This window comes from Corvus kubaryi, unplaced genomic scaffold (assembly GCF_017639235.1).
Source record: "Corvus kubaryi isolate FWS band 111438036 unplaced genomic scaffold, C.kubaryi_AGA036_p1.0 37386, whole genome shotgun sequence".
NCBI lineage: Eukaryota > Metazoa > Chordata > Aves > Passeriformes > Corvidae > Corvus > Corvus kubaryi.
The window spans coordinates 1,086,157-1,101,920 of NW_024581128.1; the positions used below are offsets into that span (position 1 = coordinate 1,086,157).

Genomic DNA, 15,764 nt, shown 5'->3' on the forward strand with positions numbered 1-15,764 from the left:
TAAGAAAGCAGAGCTTAGGACCTTGTGAGGATCAGCTTTAGTTCAATGGAAAAGTCTCCTAGTGGTCTGAGTTTCCTTACTGTCATTCTTAATTATGTCCTTTGAAATGTTCAGTAGAGGCATGGGTTGAAGAATGTGACCTTTTTGGAGTCAGTGATATGCTACTTTTACCTGCATGCCCTAGGTCCTCTGGGAGTCAAGTCAGCACTTTTATAATGGCTTTAAGCAACTGGGTTTTTTTCTTCCTTTAGGCACACAGCTGGCAGCCTGGCATCAAGAACCCATACCGTGGGGTGGTGGTGTGGCCTGTACCTGAAAATGTTGAAATTACTGTGACTCTCTTCAAGGTATGTTTATTTTTTAAAGCATAATCTTTACTATTTCCTAAACAATACATGAAAAATTCTATCTGGAAATGCCAGATTATAGTCACAAGGTCTAATCTTGCTGGTTTTAAATCGTTAACTGCACAACCTTATGTCCTCAGTTCAAATCTGGGGGAGAGGGATGGTCTGTTCCCTGCCAAAGCTGACTTGTGTGGTTAACACACTGAAATACCCATTGAGCTGATTGTGTTGGGGCATTGGCACAGAGGAAAGAGTCTCCCAGTCTCTGCACATGTGTAGCTGTGCACCTAGTACATGTGTAAGGACTTGGCATGGGTTACAGCCTGGTGGGTTTTCTTTAAATACTGGAAGGCAGAAGTTGTCGTAACAGTCATTTCTAGACTTCCTTGTTCAGTTGCAGTGCACACTATTGGCTGCAACAGAATCCAGCTCCTCACTTCCCATTATTTAGAATGCTACACAAACATCACAGCTCTGATGTGATTGCAGCTGTAGGAGTGGATGTGGAGGATTTGAATACTATAGAGAATGATAAGATTTTACAGAGATTTTTTTTTTAACTGCATTTGTTCTACTTAAAGAGAAGTTTATTTGTGTGGCTGTGAAGCAGGAGGAGGAAGTGATAGTTATGCTAGAACTTATTTCCCAAATATCATTGGGCAAGGCCCTTTCTGCATAAAGATAAACAGTGCAGCTTTGCATGTGTAACAGTGTAGGAGGCTGAAGATTTCTGCGATTTTCATTCCATAGTTTTTCCTCGTTCTTAACTCTGGTGCCTTCATCTACATTCTGGCTGTTCTTTTTTCTAACTGCTCTCTTTGCAGCTTAAGGCAGCAGTAACATACTTCTTTCTAAGTAGTAATATTTGTATTTCTTTGTCTTGGGGACTCTCCTTAGTAACTGCTTGGATGTGGCTTCTGATTAGCCTTAGAATGGGAATTTATTGCTTGGTTCATTAAACCTAAAATAAGGGGGTTGTCTTTTATTTTTCCCCTTTATTTTTTTCTTCCTGCCTTTGGGATTACCGATGAACACAAACTTTTCAGGTTGCAGTGATGCTATCATAAATTTGTCTCTCTTCTTCACACATAGTCTTCAACTGAGCTTCAAAAGTTCACTACCAAAAATTGTTTGCTTCAAGGACCTGTACTTGGACTAAGAAACGTGTCAGCATTATGTGGCAATGCTACGTCTGTACAATCTGAATGTGGTTATGCAACACTGTAAATGTTGCTTGATATTTTCAACATTTAAAGTGAAGCAGAAATGTACACAAATCTTGATTGTGATTACAATGTTGCATGAAGAATGAGAAACAAAGTTTCTTTTGGCTGCAGCTCTGTGGTACTGGAGCTTTGTAGTGAAGGTGGCTTCCAGCCTTCTCTTGCCATCCCATTTTTTTATTTACACTTGCACTGCTTCAGGGTTCTGTTATGTAGAACAGCACAGCAGCCTTGTTAGTTGTGTAACTAAGACTGAGGGTAGACCATCTAGTGAGGGACAGAAGGGCCTCTGGAGCCAGTGTCAGGTATTACAAAAGCTTAATTTTACCCAGCACTAATTCTGCAGGCAGATCTGTTCACTGGACTTCTTCCTCTCCCCCCAAAATGAGCCTGCCTGTCACAAGAATTGGTCTGGGAGGAGAGGTAGGGGCGTGAATAACCCCGGCAGCTGTGCCTTCTGTAAATGGTACCGACTGGTCTCTGGGGGAATGAGCACTGGATTTATAATCAAGATATTGAGAATCATCACACTGTCAGGCAGCTCTTACTGTAAAATCTGCTCTAATTGATCCTCTGGCTCTTCTAACTAGAGTGCCTGTACATGGCCAAACACCCTTTGTTCTCTGTAAGGGGATGCAAGTGTGGCACAGAGCAGCTTTTTGAGCGAGCAGTGTGGTGCCCCAGGAGCACCATACCTGTGTGAGACCAGCATCCTGCCTGAGTGAGCTGTGAGGGGCAGGGGGCTGCAGGCAGAAGATGGTGTTAGCCCAGTCCAGGCTGTGCCCAGTCCCCTGATGGCTTTGTTGGCTCTGTGGTGCTTCAGCTGCAGCACAGGACATGTCCCAGCACCCACAGAGCTCACATTTCTATAGCTGGTAGGTTCTGGGTGAAGGCAGTCAAAAAGAACTGGCTGTTTGTCACTCAGCTGGTACATTCTCTGGGCAGCGCTGGAGCAGTGGGAAGGGAAGTATGCGATGGCACACTGCAGCCGCCGTTCTGGGAGCTGACTTGGAAGTGGGGTATTCACATTGTTCCTTCCTCTAGAAGAAAGGGGACAAAAAGACTGAAAACAGTAAAGCTCAGAAAAAGAAGCTGCTCATCTTGCAGTTCTGTAAAAATCCTTTTTGGAGCCAATCCCCCCTGCGAAGGAGGGTGATTATTGAAGGTTTGGCACTTTGCAGTACGTGCACTCAGCCTGGCCTCATTTAACAAACAGGAGTTGTTCGCTTTCCCCACCACCTGAGAAGCTCAGGGAGCTGCTGCCTCTGTGTCCACCCTGGCAGAGCCCACAGCTGGGAGCTGGCTGCTCTGACAGAGCTGTGTAGCAATCACAGATAACAAATGAGTGCAGTGGTGCTGTTGGGAAGGGCAGTGCAGGGAAGGGAAGGAGTGGGCTCCAGACAGACAGCTATGTGTTGTGGGAAATGATTCACACGGTAGTGGCAGTGCATTCGTAAGTGGCTGTTGAAATGTGTTGCCGGTAGGATTAGGAGATAAGTCAAGGTTTCAAGTGCTGATGAGAATGTTGAGAGTCTCCTCTCCACTAGTCAGCGGTGGACGCTTGAGAGCTGGCTAAACAAAGTCCCTGTGATCAGTCAACAGATGAGATATTCTGCATTATCTGCACAGCCCTACTTTGGGTGTTAGCTTCTTTACAACGACATATTTGTAATTCTTACGCAAGCAAAGTACTGAAGAGATTACAACCTTCATTAGGAAAACCTTAATTTCAAATAAATGTGAGCTTTTTTGTTTGTTTGTTTGAATTAATTCTGGGCTACTGGTAAAATTTTACAATGCCCTGGAGTCATGTGGGGAAAAGCATCATATGGATATATTGATTCAGCTTCCCTTGACTAGCTGTAGCTCCTGCCCGTGAGGTGCTAATTACATAAAAAGTTCCATCTGTTCTGAAAGTTTAACTTCTTCCTTTGCTGAGCTCCACACTGATGTTTAGTTACGCCTTGGGTTTTTCAACCAAACTGGGGAGAAGGAAACACTGTGAAACAATAAGCCTATTGTGCATTTAAAATCCATAATTTGTAGTGCTTTCATTGAAAGATTCACAAATACCAGAAAAACCAGGGCTGAATTCCCACTTCTTTTTTTTTGTTACCATGATTGTGCTCTCGAAGTTAATTTTTTAGAGTCCCTGCCTTAGCAAAGTTTAACTACCACATATGAAAACTTGTATTCTTTTCTGTCAGTTTATATACAAACACAGATCTTTATCAGCTGAGGGAGATTGTAAACCAGAAATTTTCACTGCCAAGCAAGCCCAATGCTTTTAGTAAAGCTAAATGAACATCAATTGTACAATGAGGATTTAAATTGCAACATCATTATTTTCTAGCTTAAAAGCAAAGTGACTTCTCAAGCAAAAATGTTTGTTCTTCTGGAGTAAACGTGGACTTTGCTTCATTGGATTACACAAAACACTTGTTTTGTCAGTAATGTACGTGGTTTATCACACCAATGTACCACTGCAATAACAGGGACCATTACCAACTCTTAATTCCAAGGTTTGAAAAAGACATTTTTAAAAGCATAGCTTTCTAAGCACACAAAAGGTGTTTATGAGTAAAATAAGAATGAAATAGATGATCAAGGGTTACTTGTATGGTTGAAAGTATTCCTGTCCCCACATATCACTCAGAAAAAATCCCTATCATTCTTCTTGAAAGCCCAAGTCAATCGTGCTTTGATTTTACAGAGTAGTAAGTGGCCATGCTGTAGCAGGAGCACTGCAACAAAGCCAATGCATTATGTCAGGGGAGGAAAAAAAAGAACCCAAATCAGCCCAAAACTTCTTCATAAAGCCATTTCTCATAAGTAAAGACCAAGTTCAGGTTCAGAACATGCTTGTTTCAGTTTAGGAGGGACCAGGGGCTTGACCAGATACTCTTGGAGAATACTCCATAGGGGGGAAAACCAGTTCCATAGGCAAGGTGTTGTGTGTCAGATATAAAAATCGTAAACTCAGGGAAGTGAGCACATTTCAAAAAATTAAATGGTTAAAAACCTAAAGGATTAGTGGGGGACTAATTGTGGGGAAAAAAAAAAATTTAAAAAAAAGGACATTCAGTGCTTCTCACCTTTCTAGCCCAGACACTTTACAGGAAAGTGTGAGCTTGGTGTGGTGATGCACAGGGATATTTCTGCCGGTCTGCTCAGAGCTCCCTGCTTTCAGGCAGCTCCAATTAAAGCTGATCACAGTTGTATGTGATTTTCTAGACTAATCAGACCTCTGTAATCAGCATTGAAAGCAACAAGAATTGGGTCAAATTTTGAGTCTTGTGCAGTTTCAAGCAGGCAAGTACAAAAGCTGAGGACAGATGCTGGAGTACCCAGAGCATCTGCTGCAGGTCACTGGTAGAGGGAGATCACACACCCTGTCAGCGTCTGATGTGATTCAATATGACAGTCCTTAAGTAGTTATTCCCCAAGAAGAAAGACTGAAGATTAAGGCTGGTATGAAGTGATCTAATTGAAAGACAAGCTTCAAAAACCAGGAACGCTTAGGGAGGAGGCATGGGGAAGGAAGGGAGGAAGGGACTAACAGTCTCAAGATCTTCCCTACCCACTCTGGCTGCTGATTAGGAAACGCAGCAGTCCCTTGTTTCCTGATATGTCCTTCATTCCTGTTACAAGGGATACAAAAATAAGTCTGAGTATAACCTGAATTATTGGAGAAGGTTTACCTTTCTTCAGTGTTCTGAAACCACCTTATACTCTGCAGAAAGGATCTAGTCCTTGACAAGAATGGGTTCATGATGGAGTGATCAGCAGAGAACAGAAAAATGTGACTGACATGTCCTTTGCTCTTCCCAAGCTCAGAAGAGTTGACTTTTTGGGTAGTTGGCATGTGGATGGGCAGAATGGTGTCACAGAAAGAAGATGAAGGGTGGGATTGCAGAGAAAAGCTGATGTCCCGTCTCTTGCACAGTTCCCTACTATTTGCTTCTCACCTGAGTGTTACTTTTGAACACTAAGGTCATCTTACCAGAGAAAAAAAAGAGAGGAAAAAAGGGTAGAGAAGAAAGGCTCTAAAATTTAGTTGAGGATACTGAAAGGAACATCAGGCTGAGACAGGAAAATGGGACCCATGTCTTGGTATTAAAACTGGCGATTCCTTTTTTACGTAGTAAAATGAGGAGGAGCAACAAGCTGTTCAGTCCACTTGTCCTAATGCTTACGGTTTTCAATTCATGGTGAAACCATGAGTATTGGATAGAGTGTAGTTCTGCATCTGTAGTGTATTGGTGAAGCAAATATGAAGTATCAAAAAAGTATCTCTTGCCAACACCCTTCACATTACAGTGAGATGTGAGGCAATTTGTTCCTTGATCTTTTTAGGTAATTTTCATTATCATTTGCTTTTAGGAAGGAGGATGGGAATGAGGTCTGTTTATAAACTCTTGACTTTAGGTGTTTCCATCTTGTATCTGGCTTGCAGGTGAGGCGAGGTTTTGTGTGCCCTGTTACCAGAGAGTGCTTTCGTACAGTGAGCATTCCAAAGGCTGCTATGACCATTACTCCTGGAGTTATTCTTCCTTGGAATGGCATTTTTTTTTCTGAAAGCATAATTAGTTGTATAGTCCTCGAATAATAGTTTGCTAGGTAACTCCCATGAGTTTTATGTGGGAAATGAATGGAGAATATGGATTAGCCAGTGAGGGAAGTATGTGGTGTTGCGGCTTTTTTAAATTGGTATTTACTCTCTTCAAATCCAAAATAGGATGAAAGATTAGCCAGATTTATAGAAACATCACCTGTTATGGAGACCCCATGTGGAAATGTTAGCCCAAAGTGTGACATGTTGTTTGCAATAGAACCTGTGTTATGGCTGTAATCATACAAGTATCTGTTTACATGACCACGTAACAGAGTTCTAAGTTAGTTAGAAATAGGACTCTCTATGCTGCTCCTGGGGCTTCTGATAAAAGCATTTTAATGGAAGAGTGAAGCCACTGACGTGTCTGTTGCGAGAAGATGCTGAGGCTTATCTATATAAAATTTTTCAGGGTTTTCTGTTTCTAGAAACATTTTAAAGCTAACAAGAAACATGGCTTTTTTAAAAAAAAAAAAAAAATCTGGATTCACCTTTAAATCTGAAATATCCTACACATATGCAAAGTATCCATATCTCAGCATATTTCTTACTCTCTGAACCTTTGGTAAGGTTGTTCATTAGAGAAGTCCTTGAAGCTTTTAAGGGCTGTTTTGGGGCCATACACTGCATTTATCTTCCTAAAGTATTCACAACTTGCTTTCAAGTGTGTGCTAAAATGTTGAACATTACAAAGTCTTTGCATTATATGGTGTTATTTTGCTCTTTCAGATGATCAGAAATACTCAGCAGAGCACCTGGTTCTGTAGCCCTCAGAGGTGTGAGTTAGTTTTATTGCCACTGACAGAGAGCCTGGTTTGTCTTTATAGATTATTGCCTCGCACAAATAAAACAAGGAATGTTTTGTTTGTTACATGGGATAATAAAATATTGGACCCTGACTTTAGAAGCAGTTTTAGGTCAGCCTGCAAACTTGTACTAATAGCTTTTGGGGGAGTAAGGGGAAAAAAATTGAGCAGGATGAAATATTTAAGAGTTGAGTCATTTCTTATGGAGTAGCTTATTAAAACATAAAGTGGTTAATGATCCCATTAAATCTCATTATGTCATTTCATGCTGTATCAAAGGAAGCAATTAAACAGAAAGGTAATTGCCTCAGGTTAACTCCTAAAAATTTTAAGTATTTAACAGCTGGATTACAGAAAGTTACATCTTTAGAATTTATCTAGTATACACCAAACCCTCAGGTATTGTGTACTTTACTTACATAATGCAGAATTCCACAAACCTGATTAATGTGATGGAGATATAATTACATAATCTGGTATTTACAAGACATTAATTGGAACATGGAGATACCTTAATATAATTCTTTATGTATCTACTTGCCCTTCTGTCCTTATGTTTACTGGTACAGCATGTTTTGACACTCATTTGTAGTATTTAAATTATTTTGTTTTTTAAAAAAAACTCTTAAAAGATTTATTCATCTATAAAAATGAACCATCCGTTTTGACATAAGTTTTTAGCAACATCTTGTATTCTTTCACTGGAAGTGTTTTACAGGGGAGCTGCACAGGGAACCCACTTGGCTGGGATTTAGAGGAAGGATGTGCAGGAGGAGATGGGATGATATCCTCCTTGAAGTGTTATTGTAGTTCATCCAAAGAGGAGGTTTATTTAAGAGCACACTTCCCAAGTTTTTTGTGTACTGGAAAAATAATGAAAAAAAAATTGTTTTCTCTGTTTGTTGGCACTATAAGCCTGTTACTTACAAATTATTTTATTTTGTGTATTCGAAGAGAACTAGTTAAAAAGTGGTACAGTACCTCTCCCCACTGTCTGACTTCAAAGCAAAACTGAAGTGAAACAAGGGTTAAAGCAAAGGCTAAGGTAAGGTGAGTCAAGAGGATTAAATGTGAGGCTTGTAGCATTCTGGATAGAAAGGAAAGATGGTACTAATGGATATAAGGTAGGAGCAAGATATCATGATGAGTGTTGTTAATTTAGAGCAGCAAGATGATTCCATGCTTGCTGTAGTGTCAGGACCAGTTGCCAAATAATAGCAAGAAAACTGCTGATGCTGAGGGGTCTCATATATGATGTTGGGAAATGCTGATGATATGGAAGTGACATTTATCTGCAAGTACGTATAGCATGCAAGCATGGGGGGCAAAGGAGTAATTGAGTGTTTTCCTGTAACTAGAAATAGTAGGATAGAATTGAGGTACAGCAGAAGTCAAAAGAAAGACTTAAGACCTGTTATCTTAGTGGAGAATCTAATTTGCTAGAGGAGTAGAAGTTCTGTTGCAGTTGTTCAGAAGCAGGACTGGATGATTAATTATATTTTTTTTTAAGAAGTATTTTGTTTAAAGTAGGATCCTTGATAGAGGCATGAGAGGAATGACTTACTGTCTTCTCCACTGTTATTTTACTTTCAGACAACAACAATACAGGCCACTCCAGCAGACTGAAAGCTCATTAAATTAAAAAGAAAGCGCCAAATATATGAACTTCATTGTTATTTTTCTTCCTGTTAGTTAAAATGTTTTCTGATCCTCACATGTGATACAATAGGAATGTTGTGAACTCAGGATAAATATTTAAGAAATCTGCAGTGGAAGGAGGTGCTGTGCTGAAACTGTGACTGGATCTCTGCTTGTGCTCATAGAGTCTGGGCATAAGGAGGTTGGGGTGTGCATCTTCTCACTCCAGCTGAAAGCAAGGGACTCCCTGCACTGTTATCTGCAAGATTTAGATTTGTTGTGTTTATTTGGGAGGTGGAACTCAAGAATTAAAGAGAGATTTATCTTTTTATCTTTTTTCTTTCTTTTTCACACTGGATGAAAGGAAACAATTACAGGCCTTTATCAGCATCAACCTCATGTTTGTGTCTGTAGGAGTCTCTATTAAATCCTCACTGGCAATTTTACCTCAACTTGTTCATCATATAATGGACATCCAATAAAGCCTATATCCTAGCTAAAATATTTCCATCTGTCATCTTCTATGGGTAAAAATAATTCGGAGTATATGGAAATCTTGGCTGTGTTGCAATCTCTTGCATCCTGGATTATTTTTAGACTCAAATTCTCTGGTTTGTTTTTCTAGGATCCCCACGCTGAAGAGTTTGAAGACAAGGAATGGATGTTTGTCATAGAGAATGTAAGATGGAATGTTTTTATGGATTTTTTATATGTATAAGACTTAATCATTTAAAAAAATTAAAAGTTATCCAGATGCTGAAAAAGTCTTGAATAAAATTTGAGCAGCTGAATCACAGTAGATCCTAGTTCTGTAGTAATGAGGGCTTATTAAAATACCTATTTTTATGTTACCATTAAAATACAGGAGAGGGGAGTGCTATACTACACTGCTTGGATTCCTTCCCTGTAAGCATCAGTCTGCCTTGCATTAGTTTGCTGTGAGCAATGGAGTAAACAAGTTAGAGTTGGGTTATGACTCACTGTTTTATGGGCTGTGACACATTATTTGTGTATGAGCAGGGCAGGGAACAAGTCAGAGCTGGGTTATGACATCTGTACCTCCCAGATGGCACTGTACCCTTCTGGGGTTGAATGACACTCTTTAGGGATGAGCAGAGCTTCATTGCTTGCCTTTGATAGGTAATTTGGGGCAGGATGGGGCAGGAGGTCACGTAGTGAGGAGTGCGAGTCACGAGGTGCTCCCTGGGATCCAGTCTCGCCCTCTGCGTGTCCTGTGCACCGAGTGAAAACCCAAAAGCTGCTCCTGCGAATCTCTGACTCCTCCAAGTCAGGAGCTCCCAGAACTTCATGGAGAGCTGAGTTCCTGAGGGCTGTACAAACAACAGGCTCTGCCAAACTGCAAATGCTTGAGATTGCATAGAGCAAGTGCTTCATGAAGTACTTTTTTCCTTTCCCTTCTCTGTGCTGGGGAGCAGCTTCCGCTCTGGGGCTGCCTGGGCCGAAAAAAGGAGAAGCTGCTTTACCTGGGGTTTTCTTGAAGAGGAAACTTTGTTTTGAAATACATTTTAAAGGATTGAAGTATCAAAACAGAGTGTTTATTGCTCATTAATATGGTTTCATTATGGACTGTTTCTCAGTAATATGATTTAATTTTTATATTGCTTTTAAAAAAGAAAATGCTCTTCTACCAAGTAGTACCACATAGCACTGAAGTGTGGGGATGCAATGGATTTTGCATGGTATCTTTTTGTACCTAAAAATGCTTTTTCTTGTCAATATTGGAAAATGATTTGAATGTCTAAAGCTAAGGTTTATTCTTATTACCAGTAAGCTAACATTTAAAAGGGCTGAAAGCAATGTGCTTTATTTCTACTTTTGTTTTAAATGTCAAGTTTCTATTTTCACTTACAACACTTGTTAACACAAAACACAGTTTAGTTACTGTTTCCTGGAGTTTCCTTTTCTTTCTCATGTAGTTTATTTTAATCAGGAAAGTCTCCATCCCCAATTGTCACTTTACAAGTAGCTTGGGATAAAACAATGTCAGTGTGTTTCTCAGCCAGCCCCTCTGGGTATAGCTGGATTTCCTATGACATTGCAGATGATTTTTTTCAGGATTTTATATGGGGCATGTGGTCTGACTTTGTGTCCTGCTTTTTTTACGTGTTGGTGTATTCCATGTAGAGGGGGCAGCAGTGCATCTGCTGTTCTTGCTCTCTGCCTCACACCTTCGCTGAGCTGTGCAGGGCAATCTTCTTGTTATGTGGGAGCTTCTTTACAACCTCAGTTGTGCTGTTAGTTCATCTCACAAGAACTGCCAAATAGTCACTGGTAGGTAGATGTTCATTCTTTGGAGGATATAGAAATAGTATCCTCAGAATAATAAATTTAATAAATAGTTACGCTGCAAAAATTATTGTGGGCTAAAGCAACTGTGAAACTGGCTGCTTTCAATCACCTCTTTCTCCCTTTTTTTTTTTTTTTTTTTTTTAATGCTGGAAGAGGTGGAGAAACTCTTTTCCCAGAGTAACAGCTCCACTTAGTGGTGGATGAAAACATGTTCATCGGTTCGAGCAAGGGACAAATGATCCTATGGCTGGCTGACATTCCAGAGCATGGAACACCTGCCTGTTAGAAATAGGGGAGCTGGGGAGGCCGGAGGTTGATCTCCTCACTCCTTAAATTGTAGGCATTTACCCTCTTCGGGCCTAATGTATGATTTGCCTGGTTTTACAACAATGTATTCATCATCAACCTGACAAGACCAGGTTACCTTTGGGAAGCATAGGGGCATTTACAGTCCTTTGAGACCTTTTCCTTTCTGTCTGAGGAAGTTCTCTGCCCTGAGAGGCTGCAGGGTTTCACTTCCTCTTTGGTCAGCAGCACTCATAACACAAAATACTGAAGTCTGAAGAGCTTAGGGATGTGCTTGAATTGTGAAGCTATCTGAATTCTGCTAAAAATTTTGAGTTTGTTTCTTTTTTTAACTAGTATTAAAAGTCAATCTTGAAAATAATTTTGTAATGCTTCAGTATTAATGAGCAAAGACCAGGTAAAAGAGAGATTCAACTGCAGTTTGATGCCTCTGCTGGCAGATACTACCAAATTCCAAACAAGTTTATGCTGCCCTTTCAGAGGGATTCTTAAGTAGTGATGAGGTAATTTGTGCAAGAAAGCCATGCTGTAAATGAAAATCAAACAAAATACTTGTTTGTTGTGGTTATTTTCTTGTTTGGGGTATATGTACCTTACTTCATGGTCCATTACCTTGGTTATTTTCGGTTTTTTTTCTAGCTGTATTTTTATTGCCCTAGTCACTCTGTATTTGTGTTTTAGTAGGTGAACTTTGTCATCCACTGTATGTATAATCCATAAATAGTTTGATCATAGAGCAGTTTCTTTCCATTTAAATCTTGGTATTCATTTTCCATCAGCCTTTTCCACGTCTTTATCTCCTTCACAGCTGTGTTCTTCGTATATTTACTGATAACTTTCTTGTCTCTAATTTCATCTCTCTTTGACCACACTCTGTGTAATTGATTATCTGCTTTTACTTCATGAGGCAGTTCTTGGAATTCTCTTGGGGATTTTTATGTTCTTCTGACTAGTAACATTGGATGTTCAGGTTGGCTGTTGCAAGTAGGAGAGAAAGAAATCATAACTGAGAGTAAGACTAGCCCATGTGTGGAGTGGTAATAGACTTTCAAAATCTTACGGACTGGTATTAGTGTATTTTTCCTATTCCATTTAGAGAACAAGGGCTAGTTGCCTTCCATTTTATAAGCCCCTTGCTTTAGTAAGTGATTTTTCTCTCTCATTGTTTCTATGGGTAACTTGAATATATGCTGTTTCCACATGTGGTTCCTTTCACTGAGCTCATTGAGTGTCCTCTCAGAGGTGCCAGGGGGGAGGGCAGTTTTAGTCAACTTACACCTCTGAGAAGCATTCAGCTGACCCAAAGTTTGGGCTGTGTTTCTTCGTCTCTGCAAATTGTTTAGCTAATGGAATGAGAAAGGGATAGGAGGGAAGAGAGGTTTAAATTGGTCCAAAGATGTGAAAGCTTTCACTGGCTCTGTGTACAAGAACTCTGTCTCAAATAAAGGTATCTGAAGCGATGGAAAAATGTCCTTTTGCTTCCTAGCATGCTCAAAGTACATAAAAACATCTACTGAGGACAAACCATAATGTTTACTTGTTTGCTGGCAGTTTTGTAGACAGTTACTTCCTACATTCTTAATGGAACGGAAAGATCCACGGAATGTTTTCCAACTTGAAAATGCACAGACTATGAAACAAGTTTTCCAGCTTTTTGTCAAAAATACTTTTTTTTTTTTTGTCAAAAATATTTTTTGAGCCCATGTTTGTGTCTCTAATGGCACAGTAATATATTCCAAAGTTCATAGTAGGCTTCTCCATCTTCCCACCTGGGCCTTTGTTTCTTTTTTGTCTGTAGGTCATTCCCAGGGCTCAGGGCTGTGGTGAGCAAGCCCTTTCCAGCAGGAAATTCCTCTGACAGTAATTGCTGTTATTCCTGACATGAACTGTAGCCCTCTTTTTTATGTGGCAGGCCTATTAAAACTTGGTCTTTGCTAACAACAGAAGAGGACATCCCAGACCTACTGATTTGGCAGATGAATGCAGGAAAATGCCCCACCTGTTGTTGAAGCTTTGCTCATGGATTCCTGTAAGCTGGGGCTGGAGGCAGCCTCACCTGACCTGCACTGTTGCCTCAAGGCAGCATAATTCCAGACAAACACTTGCCTAAACAGTTTTAAAAAAAAAAAAAATAAGGTGGGCTCTCTGCAGCACTGCCAGTCAGCCTCTTCCAAAGCTCCATTGTCCTTGTTGGGAATCGTTCTAGCCCAGATCTTTGTTGATAGACTTTAAGGCTGCTCTTCATTTTCTTAGCAATTACAGCTCTGGACAACAGATTCTGCTTTCCGTGTGGCTGGAGGCTCCCTCCTTCTGGCCTCTGACTAATCAACCCCAATGATGTGACAGTGGTTATGTGTGGGATTTCACTTTCCGTGATTTCATTAGCAGATCATTGGCATTCTCTTTCCACGGATTCATTTATGTGAGTGAATGCTCAGTGTCCTGCTCTGCTTCTGCTGCCTGTGGCTTTCAGTGACTGGCAGCGCCCAGCTCTGCTTGCACTCTGTCACCTGCCTGGGGAAGCATGCCAGGCAGAATTTCCAGGCTGTTCTTGTATTGAGATCTAGGAGACTGAACTGACTTCTGCATCTGTCTTTTCTAGAGAGTATTCCAAAATGCTTTGATGCCTTTTTAGACACTGTTTTCTAATGGTGCCTTTTTGAATATGCCCACTGAAACTTCTGCAATGAGAGAAAAAAAGAGTCTAGAATTTGCTGTTCATGCTGGCCTGCAGGGAAGAGCTACAAAGAATAACAAGTTTAAGCTGAAAAAATGAGATTTGACTTTGCCTTCTGTCTCGCTCTTGTGTAACTTCGGGAACCCTAACCTAGAAGGAGTTCTGAATTGGCCTCCACTCAAATATCAGCAAAGCCTAGGAATGAAAGAACCATTAGAAAACGTTACAGAACATTTGACATAATCCAGCTTCATTTTATTGGTATGTGTGTGTTCTTTTGTGGTTGTCATCCCCCAGTCCACCCTTCCCCCTGTTGCCTCTGAAATTCTGGATCATGGTTGCTTATGATGATTTCTCATTTTGAATGCCCTGGAGCATGTTTTATCACTCACAGGTTTGGGGAGATTATTTCTCTCTCTTAAAACGCCTGGCATGACACCACAAATAAAGGTGATAAATAAGGTGAAAGTAATGGGAAAGAGAGGGCAGGTGGTGGGATATAGAAATGCATTTGTTTCTAGTCTTAAAGGAGACCAATTTTAAATGTGATACAATAAAATGAGGTATTACCAAAAAGTTAGGTTCTCATCAGATACAGCTCTGAATATGCTGTTTTCCAGATGAAGCTTTTTTGAGAAATAACTCATTTGAATAGGAACAGTAATTAGCCCAGAATTTTGGTAAAATCATACTTTTTTGCTGAGTGGTTGAATATTTTTTACTACAGTACTGCTGCAACACTTAACTCTGCAAGTGCAAGTTTTGCTTTACATCTGAATGAAAGCCCGAGTCTAATCTTTCCACCTGTTTCTGGAAATAGATGTTGGGAAGCAAATGCCAGCATAGGGCAGGGAACTGAAATTCTGAGTACTGCTGATGCCGTTTGCTGGAAGAACCTGGGGGAAAAGACTGACATAGGAATAGGGTAATTCCTTCCTTGCTGATCCATTGCTATACCAGAATTTATTACAAAATCTTGGCTATCTCGTCTAGTGCATCTTTGTAGCATGTGGGAGCTTAGGTCTAAATTGGCTATTTCCTTTATTTAAGAGAAAGTAGTAAAAGCCTCTCTATCCATTCGTTTTGCATTTTTTGCTTGAAGTAATTTTTTGCTTAAAATAATAATTGATCGGGTTAGCTTTTTTCTGAATTAAATGTCTGCATTTAATGTATTTAGAATAGCTCATAGTTCAGACATGCTTTCCTGGTCCTTTAATTCCCCTGTCATATTCTGCTGTGTGTGATTATGTGAACTGTGACTGGCTGCCTGTGTAAATTAGGCTGAGTATTCTGGTCTAGATATAGCTAGGAATTAAATGCTGCTTTGTCAGCTGTCTCACTCTTGTTCTGCTTTAAATGAAATAGAGATTCAGAAAACTTGTTTTACTTTTAGTTTTTGCTTACATTAAATATTTAGCACTTTGTTCTAGTTGAGAAATCTCCGAGATTAGGCCTTTGGAGCAAAACTTGCAGAAATTGTTGTCTTGATTGGCTGCTCTGGCTGTAAAGGAGCCAGGGTAGGAAATCTTTCTCAGAGGCCTGATCCTGTGCTTTTCCAGTAATACATATTTGTTCCTTCTGTGCTCCATGATGGTATTTCTGGGCAATTTTATTTAAAATGGGAATATGATTAGGGGCAGAGTCCTGACTCCAGAAAAGAGCAGGAGAGAGGCTTCTGCACAGAGTGGATCACCCAGGTTTGGGGTGTCTGAGAGTGGGTGATTCCCCTGTGTATCCACACTGACCCTTTGGGAGTCCCTTACCTAAACAATCCCCTTGGATTTTTGGCATCTTCTCTGAAAAGTACAGAAGGTAATGGAAGTAGATTGCACACTTGAGTTCTGC

At 40.3% G+C, this 15,764-nt stretch overlaps 1 protein-coding gene across 13 annotated transcripts in view; it reads left to right on the top strand.

Annotated features, from left to right (window-relative positions):
• EHBP1 (EH domain binding protein 1) overlaps positions 1-15,764 on the top strand; it is a 212,526-nt gene that overhangs the window by 37,268 nt on the left and 159,494 nt on the right. For all 13 annotated transcript variants that reach the window (XM_042036615.1, XM_042036602.1, XM_042036604.1 and 10 more), the window contains exons 4-5: positions 252-347; positions 9,252-9,305. In XM_042036615.1, coding sequence (XP_041892549.1) covers positions 252-347; positions 9,252-9,305 — 150 coding nt within the window. The remainder of the gene's footprint in view (positions 1-251; positions 348-9,251; positions 9,306-15,764) is intronic.